The 20,159-nt window shown below is 47.5% G+C and overlaps 2 protein-coding genes and 2 long non-coding RNA genes across 5 annotated transcripts; 3 read left to right on the forward strand and 1 right to left on the reverse strand.

Annotated features, from left to right (window-relative positions):
- Nucleotides 1-10: 10 nt before the first annotated feature.
- Nucleotides 11-5,717, forward strand: Hoxd3 (homeobox D3). Of its 2 annotated transcripts, XR_005738016.2 has the most exons (3): nt 11-555; nt 2,739-3,776; nt 5,122-5,717. XR_005738016.2 is itself a non-coding variant. In XM_040294505.2 (2 exons), exons 1-2 carry the CDS (start codon nt 15-17, stop codon nt 3,494-3,496), a joined length of 1,299 nt encoding a protein of 432 aa, XP_040150439.2. In that variant the 5' UTR covers nt 11-14; the 3' UTR covers nt 3,497-5,717. The 2 variants fall into 2 exon arrangements, 1 of the variants encoding a protein (XP_040150439.2); XM_040294505.2 differs by having other exon boundaries at nt 2,739-5,717.
- Nucleotides 5,718-7,412: 1,695 nt separating this feature from the next.
- Nucleotides 7,413-17,411, reverse strand: LOC120893062 (uncharacterized). The gene is made up of 2 exons (XR_005738018.2): nt 17,235-17,411; nt 7,413-8,003 (listed from the first exon to the last, which is right to left on the reverse strand). It is a non-coding gene; the product is annotated as an uncharacterized LOC120893062 (long non-coding RNA).
- LOC120893061 (uncharacterized) lies at nt 7,998-10,189 on the forward strand. Its single transcript, XR_005738017.2, has 2 exons — nt 7,998-9,462; nt 9,661-10,189. It is a non-coding gene; the product is annotated as an uncharacterized LOC120893061 (long non-coding RNA).
- Hoxd1 (homeobox D1) lies at nt 15,196-19,713 on the forward strand. The gene is made up of 2 exons (XM_005324634.5): nt 15,196-18,259; nt 18,605-19,713. The coding sequence occupies exons 1-2, from the start codon at nt 17,608-17,610 to the stop codon at nt 18,943-18,945; spliced, it is 993 nt and encodes a 330-aa protein (XP_005324691.2). The 5' UTR covers nt 15,196-17,607; the 3' UTR covers nt 18,946-19,713.
- The last annotated feature ends 446 nt before the right edge of the window (nt 19,714-20,159 follow it).

Here is a 20,159-nt window from a genome sequence, read left to right on the forward strand (position 1 = left end):
CACAGTGGTAGTCAATGTTATTTGAGCAGGGTCAGCAGGCCCTGGAGCTTCTGGAGTGCACCATGCAGAAGGCTGCATACTATGAAAACCCAGGACTCTTCAGCAGCTATGGCTACAGCAAAGCCACTGATACTTATGGCTACAGCAACCCTCATCAGCCCTATCCACCCCCTACTGCTGCCAACTCCCTGGACACTGATTATCCAGGTTCTGCCTGCTCCATCCAGAACTCTGCACCTCTTCGAGTCCCAGGCCACAAGGGGGCTGAACTCAATGGCAGCTGCATGCGACCTGGCACTGGGAACAGCCAGAGTGGGGGTGGTGGCAGTCAGCCTCCTGGTCTGAACTCAGAGCAGCAGCCCCCACAACCCCCACCTCCACCACCCACCCTGCCCCCTTCCTCACCCACCAATCCTGGAGGAGGAGTTCCTGCTAAGAAGGCCAAGGGTGGGCCCAATGCTTCTAGTTCCTCAGCCACCATCAGCAAGCAGATCTTCCCCTGGATGAAAGAGTCTCGACAGAACTCCAAGCAGAAGAACAGCTGTGCCACTGCAGGTAGCTCTCTGAGGGGACCACCCCTAGACCAGGTCCCCTATAGAATGGCCCCAGGAAGCCCCAGTCACTTAGGAACCAGAAGACTCAGGACTTTTAAGTGCAACCTTGGAGGTCAAGGTCCAAAATCCTACTCCTTTTAATGTTTATGATTGGGGTCATACCCTTGCAGTGACAAGGTGCTCACTTCCACTCTGGGCTGCTAGTGCCATTGCTGGACAGGTCTCATATTTATTAATAAGAGCTTTTGCTTATACTGACAAATTATCTGCTCTCCTGAGCTTCTGGTTATAACTCAGCTCCCACCCACTTCCATCCAACATCTCTTTAAATTTTGAAGACAGAGCCTGGTGCTGTGGCACCTGCCTGAGGTTCCAGCTACTGGGGAGGCTGAGGCAGGAGAATCACTTAAGCCCAGGAGTTTGAGGCCAGCCTGGGCAACAGTGAGACCCTGCCTCAATTTTAAAAGAAAGGAAGGGCTGAGCATGGTGGCACTGTAATCCCATTTGAGAGAATGAGGCAGGAGGATTGAGAGTTCAAAGCCAGCCTCAGCAACTTAGCAAGATCTGCCTCAAAATTAAAAGGGATGGTAATGTGGATCAGGGGTTATGTACTCCTGTGTCCAATCCCTGGTACAAAAAAAAAAAAAAGAAAAGAAAAAGAAAGAAAGAAAGGAAGGAAGGAAGGAAGGAAGAAAGAAAGAAAAGAAAATTAAAAATTGTAGACAGGTAATATGATTCCTAAGTCCAGGTGTTTATGTAGCCCATATCCTATGAATCCTACTCCTTTAAATTAACATGAGTTAATGTCTAAAGAGTGTTAAGAACCACACCAAGTACTTTGCAAGCATTCTCTAATGTTTTCAAAGAATACTTTGAGGATAGGTATGTGGTAACATTCTCTTTTTATAGATAAAGAAATCATTAGACAAAAATGCAACTTGCCCAAGTCCACAAAACTGTAAAGTGGTGGATTTGAATCCACTTGATTTCTAGGCCTATAAGGCAAAGCCAGGAGACTCTACTTGGCTTATCCCAGCCCAATTCTCCTATTCCAGCAAATCCATAATGAGGAAACTCATGTCCTAGGGGGAGAGGATATTTTGGGAAACAGGAGCAGCCTTGGATTTCACTCCTTAAAAGGGAAGACCCTGGAACTGAGAAGGTTTTCTCTAGGTCCATCCAGGGCATGTAGAAGATGGGCATGGCCAGGAGCTCTGACACCTGCTCCTTTTCTCTCAGACTGGTTGGTTCCTGAAATGTTCTGGCCTTGTGTTCTCTAACAGGGTTTATTTTTAGATAGATGAACATGCTTCCAGGTCCAGGGCTAGTTTGAACCCTGGGATGTGGCTTGTTATCAGGTCTCTGGTTGGTCTGCTGCTCCCTAGGGCTGCTACTGCTAGGGGGAAGGTGTCTTCCTGCCTGTAAGCTCCTTCTTCTGCTCCTCCCTCCTCAGCTCAGGCTCAGGCTCAGGCCCTCCCTCCCAGGAGAAATCCATTTGTCTTCCCAGTGAGGGAGTAGACAAGCAGCTGAGAGGTGGCAGGGGTGGTGGAAGCCAGTGTCCAGGCACTGCACCTAGCACTGCCATGCTCAAAATGCTTCCTGCTTGGTCTTGGGACCTCTAAAACTCCGGGGCAGTATGTTAGTACTTTTGGGGGTGGGATTATCACCTCCTTATCTCTGGGTGCAGCTGGGATACAATGAGGTATTAAGATCCCTGCTCCCATTATTTACTCCCGCAGGGTGCTTTGCCCAGGAGCCAGCCTCTAAGCAAGGCAGGCTGGAGATCCCCCCACCCCCAGGAGCAGCAGAGGGTGGGAGGAGTGTTCAAAGAAGTCTGGCCTTTCTTCAACACGGGGGAGGCCTTACCAGCTGCTCCTAATCTCTCATTAAAGTCCTTCATGGCCTTTGGGTGGAGATGAGATGATGGGTTTAGGATGGAGTGGGAAGGAAGGGCCCAGTGAATAGGACCTCAGAAGGCGGATGGAGATTTCAGGTGCGACTGATAGGTAGGCCTGGATGCGGAAAAGCGAGCTCCCCATCGGAATCTCACAGCCCTTTATTCGCCCCAGGATTGGAAATGAAGGAAGTAGTGGAGGAAAATGAAGCCAGGGAAGCACCCCTCTCCATTCCAAAGGGTCCTTATCCCCTCGCTCAGCGCCCACTCTCTTTCCCTCCCTTGTCTAGGAGAGAGCTGCGAGGACAAGAGCCCGCCTGGCCCAGCGTCCAAGCGGGTGCGCACAGCATATACTAGTGCTCAGCTGGTGGAGTTGGAAAAGGAATTCCACTTCAACCGCTACTTGTGTCGGCCGCGTCGCGTGGAGATGGCCAACCTGCTGAATCTCACCGAACGCCAGATCAAGATCTGGTTCCAGAACAGGCGCATGAAGTACAAGAAGGACCAGAAGGCCAAGGGCATCCTGCACTCGCCAGCCGGCCAGTCCCCAGAGCGCAGCCCGCCGCTCGGCGGCGCCGCGGGCCATGTGGCATACTCTGGCCAGCTGCCGCCGGTGCCTGGCCTGGCCTACGACGCGCCCTCCCCGCCCGCTTTCGCCAAATCGCAGCCCAACATGTATGGCCTGGCCGCCTACACGGCGCCGCTCAGCAGCTGCCTGCCACAGCAGAAGCGCTACGCGGCGCCCGAGTTCGAGCCCCACCCCATGGCGAGCAACGGCGGCGGCTTTGCCAGCGCCAACCTGCAGGGCAGCCCAGTGTATGTGGGAGGCAACTTCGTCGACTCCATGGCGCCCGCATCCGGGCCGGTCTTCAATCTGGGTCACCTCTCGCACCCATCTTCGGCCAGCGTGGACTACAGTTGTGCCGCGCAAATTCCTGGCAACCACCACCATGGACCATGCGACCCTCATCCCACCTACACAGATCTCTCCGCCCACCACTCGTCTCAGGGACGCCTGCCCGAGGCCCCCAAACTGACACATCTGTAGCGGTCGCCGTGGGCCCGAATTCGCGGCGCAATTACCTCTTTTGCTTTGGTGGTGGTGGGGAGGGGTGGCGAGTGGGGCCCAGGGGGCTTCGGAGATCCCCCTTTCCCGCTCTGGCCCAACCATCAGCGGCCAGAGGCATAGGTGACCGGGCCTCCCCTCCGTGCGCGTCCTCCTTTGGGTGACTCGCCATAAATCAGCCGCAAGAATACTCCCCCCATAAGCCTGACAGTGCCATATACTGCGGACCGAGGGACTCTAATCTGGTAATAGTGCCCCGAAGGTAAGTCTGAGACCCATCGGCGGCGCGCCCTGCAGAGGCACTAGAGCCTGGAGAGTCCTGGGCCTGGCCCGCGTCTAGCTTAGTTTCTGAGACCTTAATTTATATGCTCCTTCCCATCCTGTAAGGATTGCATCGGACTAAACGATCTGTATTTATTATTTGAAGCGAGTCATTTCGTTTCCCTGATTATTTATCCTCGTCTTAATGTATTTATATGTATATTTGTAGAATTCTCCAGCCGAGCTTAGGAACGCGCTCCCAGGCCGTGGGGGCCACATTTCACCTCTTTAGTCCCTTGGTCTGAACTAGTTGAGAGAGTAGTTTTGAACAGTTGTAACCGTGGCTGGTGTTTGTAGTTGATGTAAAGGATTAAGACCACAAATTGTCCTTCATGGGTAGAGTCAGGCAGCCCAGTGGCATGGCATGACACCCGTTAGTCATTTCTCAACAGCCATTTCTCAACAGCCACAGCCCTCACCACTCGACACAGTTTAATGATTTCAAATTGTCTGGTACTATTTGAACAAATATTTAGAATAAAAAATTTTCTCAGTTGGAAGTGTATCTGTGTTAATCACACACACTTGCAAGCAGATCACTTTGCCTATATCTTTCACACAATCCCAGTGGAAGGCTTTATGAAAGACTGACCCTTTGAAAAACATCATTCTATTAATTTGGAATCTGCTGCACTAGTTGGTCTGGGAGGTACTCCATTATTTCATTCCAGCTATTGATATGGTGGGGGGATCTGAGGATGCAAACCTAGAAATGTTCTGGGTGGGATGACTGGGATAGGGTTTTGCTAAAGCAGAGCCTGCTTTGCTGTTTCTACCACCTTCTTTCTAGATACAATCTAATGTTACATTAGAGAGGCCAGAGCTCATTTTTCTGCATTAAGTAATAAAAAATAAACTTTGAAAGAAAACTGACAATCAAAGACAAGATACAAGAGAAGTTGTAAGAAGAATTGTACTTTGAAAAAGCTAAGGTGCATGGGGGAAAAAATCCGATCATTTGGAGACAGGCACCCAAGCTTTTTCTCTAGGAAGCGTTGTCATAAATTTTTCCTTTGTGGTAGTTTGTAGTTCATTTCTAAAGAAAAACAAATGTTCTCCACGATGTAAAGTAATAAAAGTTTCATTAATGGAACATAACACGTATAAACACCTTGTTTACTCCTGTTTCTTTGTACAAAAGGGGCAAAATGTCTTCAAAGATTTATAACCGTTTTTGTAAATATTAGCGTGGCTCAAGCTAGGGACAGACAATTTGCACCCAATTCCATGGGAGGGGGGCACTTGGAAAATGCATTCAGATAAGGTTTAATTCTTTTGTATTTCAGCAAAGTCGACCCAGGCATCTCTGTTTGATTTGACAAATAATGCAACTCCTACTACATCCCCGGTGACAGGAGGTGAAATTCCTATCGTGTGGAAATAATTTAACTTCTTCTGGTGGAACAACAATCGTTTCTATTTGGATGTTTGTGTTTCGCTAAGTAATGATGGTTCAAAATAATATTTAGGTTTTTTTGTTCCTTTGTGCTGTTTTTAAAATGGCATGTTAGGTTGTGGTGGGAGGGGATATCTTTTTGCTAAATTTCACTTTATCTGAGCGGGGTTTAAAGTATATATGTTGTAGAAGTGTATCAACAGAATAAATGACTTCAAACGAAGGCATATTTTACCCATTTTCAAGATTTAACATTGTTTTATATGAAATTTGCATCCATAGGCAAAATTTCTAATTGTCTTGTAAGAAATTATTTTTTAAGCTATTAGGGAAATCAAAGAAAAGCTCGCTGCCTTGCAGGGATTACAACCACCTTTCTTAACTGGCTAAATATTAAATAGATGAATTGTCAGGCTGTTTAGATTCAGCCCGGTTTTCCCTCATCTCCTCTTCCTACCATAAATAATAATAAAAATACATAATGCATCACGGCTCCAGGCGTTTTCCAGCGCGGTGTGTTACCGCAGGAGTATCTGCTGAGTCTGCGGGTGTCTGGAAAGCCCCAAGCGTCATCTGTGGCTTAGGGTTTCATGGATTAGACTTTAAAAGGTGTCTAGCTGGGCTGACAACAGCTTCCTCTCATACTCAAGCTCCAAGGAAGTGCGGGGTACATACGGGCTCCCTCTCCAGGCAGCCACAGCCTCCCGAGGCCCTCATTTTGAGTATGTGGGGTGGGGGTGCAAGGGTTCCCTTTCACTAAATCTGCGGCCATCTCCAGGCTCTGGAGGTTCCTGAGACTCCATCCTTTCCTGTCCCTGGTGTGAGTCATGTGATGGGGAACACTCGGTCGCTCCGAGAGGCTGGGGGAGGCGTTGAGTCCTGGGAGGGCGCGCTCCCATGCGGCCGCCCGCCCGGGTTAGAGCTGGGCCCGCGGCACAACCATTTAAAACTTCATAAATTATAAACAAGCCGCCTTGGCCTTCGCCATAAATTCCGCTCCTCTTGAACCTGCAATTAGTGTTAGGAAAGACCCAAATCTAAACAAAACCGTACGCTCTCTGAAGGGTCCAATTGCCCGAGTTGCAAACCTTCATTCATTTCTCAGTGCCACCCTTTCTGCATCCCAGGTTTGCACACAGTAGCCTCCTCCCCCGCCACCGCTGGCGGTGCACACTCGGCTGGGTTCCCGCTCTGAGAGGGAAGGTCACAATAGCTGCTCTATCCGCGGAGGCGCCTGCCTCCTCCCACCCGGGTCTCAGAAGCAAAGAAAGAATAGTGGGGGAGGGGAGCTCGGCCGGCGATGGCGCCCTGGGCCCTGGCCTCTCCTCTTGCCGAGGACCCGCAACGGGACCTGCAGGAGGAAGTTGGCAGGGAAGGAAATCTCCACCCCAGTTCCTGTCTCTCCAGAGACGAGTGGACTAGGAGCAAATGGGAGCGCACCAAGGATCGAGGTTGTTGGAGGCGTCACCGACCAGCACTGTGTAGAGGGTGCCCTGAGCAGCTCCGTCCGAGGGGAGCAGGCACGCCATTATGTGCGCAGCTTCCCTACAGGTTCTGCTGCGAAGGAGGCCACACATAAGCAGCGCTGGCCGACGCCTGGAGGCGGGGAAGGGTTGGGTTTGCTCGGGGCATTGGCCTCTGGGGGGTATACCTCGTTTGCCCAAGGGGAGGATATGTGTGTTTCGCTAAGTCTTGGCCAGCTCTGCTTTTGACTCCAGAGAACGTATTGAGAAAGGTGGGGTCAGGGAGGTTGTGGGATTTCTTGAGATCGGAAGAGATCAGGGCTACAAGCCTAGGCCTACGGGTGTAGATGAAGGGTGGCAGTCGTTAGAGCTTCCTGGTTGTTCTGTCCAGGCAATCAAGTGTAAATTAAGGCCGGGTAGCAGTGAAGCAGATGGAAAGGCTTGTTACCAATGGGAGTAGAGGAAGAGACTTAGGTGGAGGGAGAGCTTTCCTTGCAACAACGGGGGAAAAAAATCAGTACTCAGTTTGGAGTGGTGTGTCCAGACCTTACTGATCTATTCAGGAGTTTGGGGAAGTTGCAGAGGAACTTGGCCAGGATTACTCTCCAGGCCATTGGTAAGGAGGTAAGAAAGAGTGATTAGGAACATACTCTGTTTTTTGGCTTTCAGACCTCAGCCTCATCCAGGGAACTGACAGAGAAAAATCCACCTCTGATGGAACCATTAAGCTAACCATCCATTTATACCATTTCTTTGTACAAGATTTCAAATGAGAGAAAGAGAAAGAGAATACATAACAAGTATGTTCCCCTTGGTGCAGCCTGAAGCCCAGTCCCTATCAGAGACACTTCAGCCAAATTGGTTTCCAAGGCTCCAGAGGCTGCTAACCTTGTTGAACAAGATTTTTCGAATTTCTATCTGTAAGAAGTATTAAGAGATAGTGATTACCTATACTAGCTACTTCTCCCTTCTCCTCCCCCAGTCTGGACCAGCTGACTTGCCCTTGAGTGAAGTGTATCATCTCAGCCTGCAGGTTTGGGAGCTTAGGCTTTCCATCTGTTGAGACTTTTCATTAGTGATGGAGAGGATATGTGTGGGTGTGTGTTTGAATAACAAAGAAGTAAGCTTTCTTTCTAGTAACAAGTGCTCCTCTGCCTGACCTGGGGGACAGTCACAGGCATGTTTTGGCTTTATCCTGAGAGTTAGCTGAAACTTCTTGCTGAATTCAAGAAGTGGCTAATCCCAGTTACAGATCTAGGAAGGTCCTCTTCATGTGGGAGTTCTTGGCATTTGATCCTTCTTTCAGGAACTGAAAGAAAAAAAAATGGGGAGAAGAGAAGTTTATGAGTAGGCAAGATGAAAGGTAGAAAGCCCCAGTCCCCAGAGACTTATAGTCCAATTACTCCTGGGCACAGCAACTTCTCAGAGGATATATTTAGGGCCTTGGTAAGCATACCTATTCCTAGACCCATGAGACACTTAGGAAACTGAGGTTGGGTTGTCTGCAGCCCAGTCCTTCCCATCTTTGAGTGTTGGCTCTCACAGATTTCAACCGGAGAAAGCCCAGATGGAGAGAGAAAGACTAGGCAGATGAATCCCCTGCATTTACTGCATTCCTGGTGCTGTGGAGGATGGTGAACAGAAAGGTCAACCCCGAGGATGGAACCTTATTTCTATTGTAACCTTGTTTTCTACTCTAGCTACAAAGGTCCATATTTCGTGGGGTTCAAGGTTGGTGTCAAATGAACTTGTATTAATGGCATGAAGCCTATTTTTAAGGAGTTCTCTCAGGTCTCACACCCACCTTGGCAAGTTGTAAAGTTCAAAGATCCATTTTTAGGACAGATCCAGTGTGAAGAAAACCAAAAGGTTTCCACACATGAAGAGCCAAATGTTCAGTACCTTGCAGTAGCAGAGGTGGGTGAGGGGTTCCCAGGACATCTGTGAGGTAGGAACATGTGTCCTCTTGGTCTAGATTTTGTGACAAAATATATTTTTGTTCATTTATTGGTTGTGGGGATTAAACCCAGGTTGCATTTTGACACTGAGTTACACTCAAAGCCCATAACATAATATACTTGACAAGTTTCTATAGCTATCTGGCTCATTTTTATGTAAGAAAAAGATATGGGAAAAGCACAAAAGAAGTGCGGTTTTAATATTAGTGAGGGCCAGGGGAGGAGGAGATCTTAGTTTAAATCAGGATTCATGGAAAGCTCTGGTAGATGGAATGTTTTTGCCCGAGAATCGGGGCTTAAATCCAGGCCAGGAGGGCCTATTGGGCTAGGTGGGGAGACGAGCGTCCCTGGCTTGTGAGGAGATGGGAGAAGGCCTTCTAATGGCTCCATTGTTCACAGCGCCGCCCTACAAATCCCATAGCCCTCCCTATCTCCTTCACCAGGGCCACGCGGGGACGGGGTCGGACAAGCGGTGCTCTAGGGAGCTGGCACCAACGTCCCTGCTCCCTTGGGGGCAGTGACGACGCCGTGCCAGTGGCCGCAGAGAACACACAAAGGAAGCCCCGACCCATCCTCTGGACCTGGAGGCATCACAAGGAGGGGACTGGTGCGGACCCCAGTCAGAGCATTCCTCGGTCCCCCGCGGGGAACAATAGGCGCAGCGGGCCGGGGTGGCTGGGCGGTTTGGCCCGCGCGCCGCACAAAGCCCGCTTGGACCGCGCAGCACGTGACGTGCGCGCGCGCGCGCGTGCGCGCGGGCTGGGGGTAGAGGTCCTGAATCCACCTGGAACACTTTCAGAAAGACAAACGGTGAGTTAATCACCCTACCCGCTGGCGACCGCGTCCCCTATCGCCCGTGATGAGGCCCGGGAAGGGGCTGGGTGGATTTCAGTGTGTGTGTGTGTGTGTGTGTGTGTGTGTGTGTGTGTCTCTCCAGGGTGGGGGGCGGGAGAGGTTAGTCCTATTAAGAGTTCATCAATCACCCGGTGTGCACTTTTCGCTCGACAGCGGTTCCTCCTATTTCTGAGCAAGTCTGGGCCAGCTGGGAGCCGACCAGAAACCGCAAGCTGGGGAGACGCAGGCGCGCGGGCTGAGCGCTAACGGAGGGCGCGACCCATCGCGCGCCCGCCCACCGGGGAGCGGTGCAGACGGGGCAGCGGGATCTGCACTCCGGGGACCCGAGCTACCGCCCGCCAGCCCCGCCCTCGAGCTACTCCAGGCGCCTGGCGACTTATTCGCACCCCCCCCACACACCCTGCATTCCCCCAGCTCCTCTCCACCCACTGCTTGCCCCAGCGACAGAAGCCCTTACAAGCTGCTTTCTCCCAGGAAAGGGACGAAATCATCTCTGAAGGCAATACAAGAAAAATCCCAAAGGGTCAGAAGGTTTTTTGCAGACTCTTGTTTAAAAGTTTCTGTTTGCTTGTAGGAGTACTTGGGTGGGAGGAAGTAGGGTAACAAGACCAATGTTGAACTTGGGATAAACTTGAATGCCATTTAAAATAACAATAAAAACACAACACCAGGTACAATGAAAGGTCTCCTTTTTCTACACTAAGGGAAAGACTCTTGAGTATTTTTAGTTCAGTTCTCTTAGGTTCATTTTAGAAGCACCGTATACGAATTGACTGGACATTTCAGGGGGCAATCATTAACTTTACAGCTGTTTGCAAGAAAGAGGGTCTAGGGGGAGTAGGTGGTGAAGTATTCTTATACCCCTTATAGAGTGCCACATGTCATCTTTGTAAAAGATACAAAAGTTCTGGCCAAGTCACTCTTTTTGCTGGGTGAAAACAGCTTTTTTTTTTTTTTTTTTTTTTTTTTTTTTTGTACTGGGGATTGAACCCAGGGGGCTTTACAGTGGAGCTACTTCCTAGCGCACACACACATACACACACACACACACACACACACACACACACTTTTTAAAAATTTTGAGACAGGGTCTTGCTGAGTTGCTTAGGGCCTCATTAAGTCACCAAGGCTGTCCTAAACTTTCCATCCTCCTCCCTCAACCTCTTGAGTAACTGGGAGTATAGTCATGCACCACCATTCCTGTCACATCTGACTATCTGAAGCATTAAGCTTTACACAGTATCCGGATATCACTGAGCAATGAAAACTCTGGTCTTGCAGTTCTTGGTTCAGTCTGTCTCTTTCCTCCTGCCTTTCAGCAAAACCACTGAACAGGTCTTGTGTGCCCTGTGCTGGGCTCTGCAATACAAAGTTGAGTCATTAATGGTTTGCACCCCTCAGTCTAGTAACAGAGAAATAATCCTACAATAATGTCATAGGGCTCGGGTGTAGCATAGTGGTAGAGCATTTACCTAGCATGCACAAGGTCCTAAGTTAGATCCCCATTACCACAGAACCTCAAAAAAACCTACTCAAATAAAACAAACCAATGTAATAGGTGCTTTAACAAATGTGCTCAAACTGTTCCTGAAATAAAGAAAAGAAACCACTAACAGTACTGTAGTATCAAAAAGACTACTCAGAAGAGGTGAATTGAGGTTCCCCTTAAAGACTGAGTTTTTCAGGCCTAGGAGGGAAGAGCATGCTAGGCAGAGAAAGCAACTCATGCAAAAATGAAGAGGGAAAAAAAGAACAGGATCTGGACTTAAAACAAGGAGAGTAGTTCTGATTGAAAAGAGGTTCATTAGAGAGTCTGGATCTACTCTAGATAACCAGGGAAGGTTTTAAGCTGGGACATGTTATCTATTTTGAAAGCTAACTCTTTGGGGGTATTGTATTTGATTGGAAAAAGGACAGAAGGCAAGAAGAACAAATAAGGATGCTGTTGATATATTCCAGTACAGAGGAATTAATGTAATAAAACTGAAGGGAGATAGAACTCACAGGGCTTGGTGATCAGTTGGAGGAGTAAAAGAGGAGCTGTAGATGTTAATTCCTAGTTTTCTGTTTTGAGGGTCTGATTTGGAAGTCAGGATATTCACCAGAATGAACAGAGGGGGAAGAGACTGCAAGGGAATCTAAGGAGTTCAGTTTCAGGTCTACATTGTATTTTCGGCCTTGCTACGGATACATAGTGTGACCCTAAGCAATCCACTTAATCTTTCTGGACTTCAGATTCATCAGTGAAGCAGTCAATAAAGATATCTAACCTCATAGGTTTATTATTAGAAGTGTATGTGTGGTGGGGGGTATCATCTTTACCAGGTCCAAGTGAGTATCCTATATAAAGCTAAAACCTAGGGGAAACATCCTACTTCATGCTGATCAATACTTAGATCCTGGGTGGCCAGATATAAATAAGTCTCAGGGAAATTAAAAACTACACCACCACCCTACTGCTTCCCAGATATTGAATCTAAGATAATGGTTAGGGCTAGATCACATTGGACTGCTAATCAGAGTCCCTCTGCTTCCACAAGGGTATTCTTAGGAGGATTCCAACAGAAATTTATTCTTGGTATCAGACCACTAAGAGGAGACCTCTTAGCCAACGTCAAAAAGCTTTTGTGCTTTTTATGTCATATGTCTAGAGCTGATACTAGAAGTCACCCCCTCTCTTTGAACCTCCTTAATCCCTATATGGAACAGAATAGTATAGAAAATAATTTTGGACATCTGGCCTTGACTATTTACATTGGATGTGACATGCTGTTTACCTTTTCTGTGTCAATATACTACCATTGGTAAAACAGAACTAAAAAGATAAGGAAGAATGACATTCTGGGAGATGCTCTAAGAGTGCCTAAAAGTTACTCTTTTCCAGTTATCAGGTTATAAAAAATAAACCATAATATTCCACTGTTAGGTAAGGGTGTGAGGAAACCAACTCTCACAAGTTACTGTTAGAAATATAAACTGATTCATTTTAAAGGAGAACAGTTTGGCAAAATGAGTTGCTAGTGTACATACCCTTTGACTTAGTAATTTTACTTATAGGAATTTTTCTAATAGGTAGAAGCTTGAATAAGTGCTTGTAATAGTGAAAGGTTGAAAACAAGCTAAGTGCCCATCAGTAGGGACTGGCTAAATAAATTGTGGCAGGTGTATAGTAGAACAGGATGAAGTCGTAAAATCAGCCAGGAAGTTCTGTATGTATTTATATGGGATCTTCAAGATACTATAGGGGAAAAAGCATGTGTTATAGAATCTGTTTATCATGTTACATTTGTGTAAAAAACTGTGGGGGAGATGAACTGTTCAGGTGTAAAGTATCTCTGGAAAGATACACAAGAAATTAAGACAATTGGTTACTGATGTGAAGGTGAACTAGACAGCTAGGGTCAAGGGTGGGAGAAGGACTTTTTACAGCATACTCCTTTGAATTTTGAACCATATAAATGTGGATTTATTACCTATTTTAAAGATACAAGAACAAATTGTAAATGATTAGTACAAGTATAACTGACTTGGGTATGCCTGTGCATTTTCATATATGTCTTTTCTGTACTTGCTCTATTCATTGAAATTAATCTTGGGACACCTCTTGTTTTGTCCTTCCAGGTCCCTGATGCTGGCCAAACTCAATAGAAAAGGGGATCTATTTTACCCTTGCTTGGTGGTGGAGAGGGTAGAGACCCAGGTCTATGTCTGACTTGTCTTGTAGAAGACTCAGGGTAGAAGTACTGAAGTCTAGGGTGGGGGTTTAGCAAACAAATCCCAAAGGGAGGGCAGTAGGCCTCTCAGTCAGCCCTACTGTGTGGTCTCCCAGAAATAAGGATGATTCCTTTAATACTGTCCTGTTTGCTCAGATTGAGGCCTGCCACAGAACAGAGGATGCCTGCCTTACTTCTTCCTCTTTGCCGGATGTAGAAAGGCAATAGATTGTAGAGAGTCAAAACTCCCTTATTTTTGGCAGGATGGCAGTGCCTTCTGAGTAAAGTGACTACCTCTCTAAAATCAAGAGTTTGATGTAGTTTATCTTTAATGTGCCTTTTACCTTTGCCACCTTAGACTGTGAAAGATCAGCCTTTAACCAGAACAAGAATTAATTCTTAGGCCCAAAAACATTTTACCCCTTCTGTATCCCTGGGGCTCAAATGTACCTGCCAGATGAGAGAGATGGAAGAAATGAGGGTTGAGTGAGAAATGAAAGAAAATGAGAGTAAAAGACCACCATTCTCACTCCTTCCCTCTTGCCATTGCTTCAGAACCTCTAATTTTTCTCTGGTGAGACTGAAAGAGACATTTTTTTTTTTTTTTTACTTCCCCCCAACCACTGGTATTATCAAAGCCAAGCCAGAGACATGGGAAGAAGCAGAAGTGAGCCCGGTCTCTGCAAAGCACTGTTTGGTCCATAAAACTTGGGAAATACCTACAGACTGCAACTTCAGGATAAATTTTCTGAAACCTTAGCCCATTTGGACCAAAGTTTACCCTTGACATTGACCTCTCTCTCTGCCCTGTCATTCTACAGCTTTCTGAATACTTTACAGATGTACTCATGCATTAGCTAGCCATGAGTTTTCACTATTCATGGTTCTTCCCACACAAACATCTCCTTTCTCACCATACTGCATCCCTCCAACTCCCAAAGCAGAAAATTGCAAAATGTGGTTCCAAATAACCTTGCTGAATATCCTTCAAGAGGCTTGTTAAAAATAAAGATTCCTGAGTCAGACCTATTGGATTAAAATCTCTGGGAGTGGCCAAGGAATCTGCACTTTTAAACAAGCTTCTGTGGTGATTCCTACCCACTAAAGTGGTTTTAGGAGTCAATAATCCAAGGATATCCTTTAACCAGTTTCAGTCATGGTAAAGCATACCACTGTGTCCATTCTTTATTTCTGTCCAAGAAACACTCATTGAGTGCTTACTGTATGTCAAACACTAGCTTGACCCTTGAGTCTTTCATCTATAAAGCTCTATAAAGGCACATCACTCTAAAGTGTTTTCCTCAGAGAAGGTTGTGTTATTAATAAACTTCTAATTGGTTTAGAATTCTTGTCCTTAGGACTCCTTTTATTCCCACCTCTATCCTCAGATGTCTGAAAAGTGCTACAGAGACCTGCATCTTAATCTCATTTCCTTTTATCTGTCAGAAGAAAAAAGACCCTCCACCCATATTTACCCCAACAGGCAAAAGACCTTCTATGTTTTGGGGTTGTGGAGCCAAGGGTTTGTGCTCATGACTCCAAGGGGTAGCCCAGTAGTCTTGTGGAAGGGAATTGCCAGGGGCTGGTTAGGAACAACTTTAAACACACATGAGACTAAGTTGCCACCTTCCATCACTTCTGTTTGTAGAAAAGAAGTTTGCTATTAGAATGAGAGAAATGTAGGCATGGAGAGGGGTATGTAATGAGTAAGGTGTGGCTGCTCTGATGAGCAGGATAGGAGAGATTTCAAAGCATTCCTACATCAAACACAACCTGGCAGTCTGGCTCCTCTTCTATCACCTCCCACAGAGAACCCACACCATTAGGACCCAGAAGAGAAGTAACCCTTGGGAAATCGTGGCTTGAACAAGTATTAAAATTAATAAGACATTTTCCTCATACACTGTGAACATCTAAGACAAACTTTAAAGTTACTCAAAATACACTATATTCACATTCCTATATACATTTTCCCCAATACTATCTCCCAATCTCTTTTGAGAGAATTAAAGATTGTTTCTTCTGGAATATGGGCTGGAGACATAGCTCCATGGTAGAGCACTTGACCAGCATGTGTGAAACCCCAGGTTCAATTCCCAGAACACATACAAAAGAGATTCTTCTGGAGTAGATTTATAGTAGAGGTAAGACCTATATAAAAAAATGGATCTTTTGATTCTTTGGTTTGAGAGTATTTCCTCCCACCCCACTTCCTGCCTAACCTTAGTTGGCAAACATGTATTGAATCATGGTATGAGAGGACTAGCATCTGGACTTCTTGAGTAAGTCAAGAACCTATCCAGGAATGGAGATGGCAACTCTGAGCCCTGAGGTGTCTGATATGCCAGGGACTCAGAGATTAAAGAGAGTAGCAAGAATGATAATCAGAATGTAACTGTTTGTATGGGATTATCTGGGAACTGCTGACTGGGTCTGAACAAATATCAACTCTTACTTTAACCCCCACTCCTGACTCCCCACTCTCACCACAGCTGTGAAAACAAAAATTTTTTTAAAAAAACCTCTTTTAGTACACTTTCTACTTACTAAATCTCCAAAATTGTGCTTCCTTCAGGGAAATAGTGTGGCTAGTTCAAGGTTGAAAGCTATTTTTCAGCATAGGACTCCATTTTTCAATCAAACCCAAGAACTACAGCACTGCAGGAACCCAGATCCCTTAAGTTTTGTGTTCACCCTTGGGTGTCTGTCCATCCTGCACTTAACCTGGAGACCCTTTAACCTCACCAGCATCTACATTTTGGTGTGGCTTTGTTTATTCACAAGTCAGGAGCTGGCTCCCTGGATTGTCATGGCTTCAATTCTTCAAACTGCCTCAAAATGGAATTTTGGGCAAGGGTAAATAACTCTTTGATGACAAGTGGACCAGTAAAACAATAATAAAACCTCGGTCACCATAACTTAGAGGCTATAATAGATCAAGTACTCAAGAGTACTTGAATAAGCTAAGAGTAGGCTCTTTAGAGTTCTCATTCATACAAGGTTTTAAGAAACCATCCTCTTTCATTAGTAATGTGTGCAAGTAACCTTTATTTGTTTATTTAACGTAATTTCCCACAGCCCCAAAGAAGAACACATTTTAAAAAATGCTCAAGGAAGTTGGAAAGTTTGTCAATGTAAAGCTTCTCTTTGTAACTCTTCTACTCTTGGTTTCCTGTGCCAATTGCACTTTTATTTCCCGTCTCTCTACACTCAGTAAACAAAACCATATTATCAAGGGAAAGATGTGAGCCCATTAACATTGCAAGCCCTCAGATTTCACTCGCAAGAGACAACGCAGCACTTATCTGATGGAACAGAAGCTTTAATTGCTTCAAGATACAAGCCCATCCAAACCTCTGAGCTCTGACCTGTCCCTGGGAAACCTTTACGCCCTTGAGCCAAGAGCCTCATTGAAAGCCTGAGCAGCACGGTGCATGTGCCAGCCTCCCAAAGAGGTGCACAAGAAGCGGTCCCCCACAAGGGTGATTCTTTATTGTGACGACCTACAAGGCAGAAACTTTATTTTCTGTCCATACCCAAACCTGGCACTACTATATGTGCCCTTATCAGGCTGTCACAAGTTGAAAGGGATGGAGGAAGCTGAAGGGAATGCTGCAACGCAACGTGAAAAGAAATCTTAGTCAAAAAGTGAAGATTTCCTCTGCACCTACAGCTGGAAGTCCCATGAATCGCACCAAGGCGAAAAAGAGGGAAAACCAAACATCTGCTCCAGGTTTTGGAGAGGGATAACACCAGTGTCAAGAAAACCCGAAAGAGCATGGGAAGAGGAAAAGGGGTAGAAAGTAACTTTACCTTCCTTGGGGAAGGGCTGACAGCAGTCCCACAGGCCGAAAGTCACGCTCCCATTTAACCCCTTCCACCCAGCGGCACCTACAATCCACACCCGAGAGTAGAGCCTCCCACAATCCAGAAGAACAAGCTCTCAACCCGCTCCAACCCTGGCCCTCTCCAGAGCGGCCAGTCCTGCCTCCCTCCCCCTCCCTCGCCCAATACCTGTCTGGGAGCAGGCGCCCCGCCCTTCCACAAGCAGCCCCACGGCCTTGCCCGCTCTCCCTGGGGCTGGGGGCGATGGGCGGCGGCCCCTGGCTGGTTGGGCTAAGTTGGATGCAGGGCAGGCGCAGAGAGCCGCGCCTGTCGGAACCCGAGCGAGCGGAGAAGGCGCCCATTGGCCAGCCAGTGCCACGTGGCCGCCCCGGCTAGTATATTAGGCCACTATTTACCTCCGATTCGCTCGCCATGGCTCGGCGAGGGCAGCTCGGGTAGAAAGAAGAGGCGGAGAGGCGCAGACGGCGGCGGTTCTGCCCGGCTTCTGCTGGGTTCCTCACCCGGATCCTGGCCTGACTCCTCAGGACAGTGTGCTGGAACCATGAACTCCTACCTGGAGTACGTGTCGTGCGGCGGCGGTGGGGTCGGTAGCGACGTGCTCACTTTCGCACCCAAGTTCTGCCGCGCCGACGCCCGACCCGTGGCCCTGCAGCCCGCTTTCCCGTTGAGCAGCGGCGACGGCGCGTTTGTCAGCTGCTTGCCCCTGGCCGCTGCCCGACCCACGCCTTCGCCCCCAGCCGCCCCAGCTCAGCCTCCCGCGCCGTCCCCTACTGCGCCCAGGTACGCGCCATGCACCTTGGAGGGTGCTTACGAGCCTGGCACTGCACCTGCCGCTGCGACGGCCGGGGGCGCGGACTACGGCTTTCTGGGGCCCGGGTCCGCCTATGACTTCCCAGGCGCTCTCGGGCGAACGGCCGACGATGGCGGGGCGCACGTCCACTACGCCACCTCGGCGGTGTTCTCCCGTGGAGGCTCCCTTCTCCTCAGCGGACAGGTGGATTACGCGCCCTTCAGCGAGCCTGGCTCCTTCCCCGCCTGTCTCAAAGAGCCAGCCGATGGCCACCCGAGGGCCTTCCACTCTTCGTCCCCAGCCCAGGGCGCCTATCCCAAGTCCGTCTCTCCCACCTCTGGCCTCCCGGCCGCCTTCAGCACGTTCGAGTGGATGAAAGTGAAGAGGAACGCCCCTAAGAAAAGTAAGTCGCTGGGCTCTGGATGGAGGCACTTGGGGCTGGGGTAAGAGCCTCCCCCGCGGAACTGCGTTGGGAGCGTTTTGCGGCGGTGCCTCCCATCGGAAATACGTTCTGATGCCTCTCTAAAACGGGCCAATTTCATTAAGCGTGCCCAGGCTCAGAAAATGTGCCGGGCTTTGAGAATATTAGAGGAAGGAGCTCTTTGTGGAGTATTTCTCCTGGCACAACTGTGTTCATGGAGACCAGGAGGAGTGCACTATGACTTTGAATTCTAACTCTAGCCCCACTGCTAGCCGGAGTCTTTGCATCCTCTGCCCTCCCCGCTAACGCCTTGTCTTTACGTTGCAGGCAAACTCGCTGAGTACGGAGCCGCTAGCCCCTCCAGCGCTGTCCGCACGAATTTCAGCACCAAACAACTGACAGAACTGGAGAAAGAGTTTCATTTCAATAAATACTTAACTCGAGCCCGACGCATCGAGATAGCCAACTGCTTGCAGCTCAATGACACTCAAGTCAAAATCTGGTTTCAGAACCGCAGGATGAAACAGAAGAAAAGGGAACGAGAAGGGCTTCTGGCCACAGCCACCTCTGTGGCCTCCCTCCAACTCCCCCTCTCAAGAACCGGAACAAGCCCCACAAAGTCTGGCAGGAGCCCGGGGAGCCCTTCTCAGGCCCAAGAGCCTTCATGAGGTCCAGTCTTGAGTCTGAGGAGTCTTGGCCAGCAGAAGTCATGGGGTGCCCCCACCTCTATATAGACTTAGAGCTCAGTTTGGGATGGAGGCAGGTATGGGCAAAAATTAATAGAGATTTCACTTGGGAAAGGAAATACCTTAGTTGGCTTCTGAATTCCAGGCGGTGTGTATACAGATATTTGATGTCTCTTAAGCAACTTGTTTGCATCTTATTTGTATCTTATCAGGGAAAAGATGCCCAGCTGCCAGCCCAGCTCCACTGCTATGTTGCCTAAATTAATCATATGCAAGGTTTGGGTGCAGGGTGGCAGGCCATTCAATTGTTGAGTTCTGTCAACCCTTTGATGTACTCAGAAGTGCATCTTCCTAATGTTTTTCTAGTTTAATTTAAAGGACAGGCTACATATATTCAGCTTCTTGAATGACCAAAGCCAGTTAGAGTCTCCTTGTTGTAGCTCAGCTGCTTCAATGATGATCTTTACATTTGCACTCCAGTTTTTTTTCTTTTAAAAAGCAGTTTCTACCTCTCCATGTGCCTGAGTGAAGATACAATCACTATTTAGTTTGTAGTTAAACAAATCTACACAGTGGGTGAAGATTAGAACCTGAACTACACCTTGACATCATTTATTCAAACTTGAATGTAAATATATACAGTATGTATATTTTTTAAAAAGGTTTGCTTGTGATGAACTTCTATTTGACATTTAATGTCAGCATGTAAAGGGTTTGAACTTTGTTTTGTAATAAAAATTACAGAATCAAGTACTCTGCTTTTCTTTACACCCTTTTCATCCTGATTTTTTCTTTGAAGTCGATTCAATTTCTTCTATTTGTAATTCCTTGATTCTGCTATGGGAATGTTTATGTTGACAACTTTTTAAAATAACCATGCTTACACGTGGAGCACACACAGCAAATTATGGTGAATTATTAATTAAGGGAGAAAACTCTGCCAAATATCCAAGTAAATAAGGAAATACTTTGCTTAAGTACCTTAGTTTTCATGGCAGGCATGTGGACTGCACACTACCTCAAAGATTAGGTGCCCACTATGGGGATGTTGTGAAGCCAGGGAGATACTTCAGAGAGCTCTGTTCCTTTTTCTTCTTTCCTCACAGAGGAAGAAGAAAGGAGACCTGAAGACACTGTCTTGGTTAATGCTCTCTGAGAAAGACAGCTGCACATCAAAAAGTACTTAGTGGCTGAAT

This window comes from Ictidomys tridecemlineatus, chromosome 7, assembly GCF_052094955.1.
Source record: "Ictidomys tridecemlineatus isolate mIctTri1 chromosome 7, mIctTri1.hap1, whole genome shotgun sequence".
Lineage (NCBI taxonomy): Eukaryota > Metazoa > Chordata > Mammalia > Rodentia > Sciuridae > Ictidomys > Ictidomys tridecemlineatus.

Bases quoted from the DNA above. Each gene is read 5' to 3' on its own strand.
- Hoxd1 (XM_005324634.5), top strand. From the start codon at position 17,608: ATGAACTCCTACCTGGAGTACGTGTCGTGCGGCGGCGGTGGGGTCGGT. The intron at 18,260-18,604 runs GTAAGTCGCTGG...TTTACGTTGCAG, and splicing joins GAGGAACGCCCCTAAGAAAA to GCAAACTCGCTGAGTACGGA.
- Hoxd3 (XM_040294505.2), top strand. From the start codon at position 15: ATGTTATTTGAGCAGGGTCAGCAGGCCCTGGAGCTTCTGGAGTGCACC. The intron at 556-2,738 runs GTAGCTCTCTGA...TCCCTTGTCTAG, and splicing joins GAACAGCTGTGCCACTGCAG to GAGAGAGCTGCGAGGACAAG.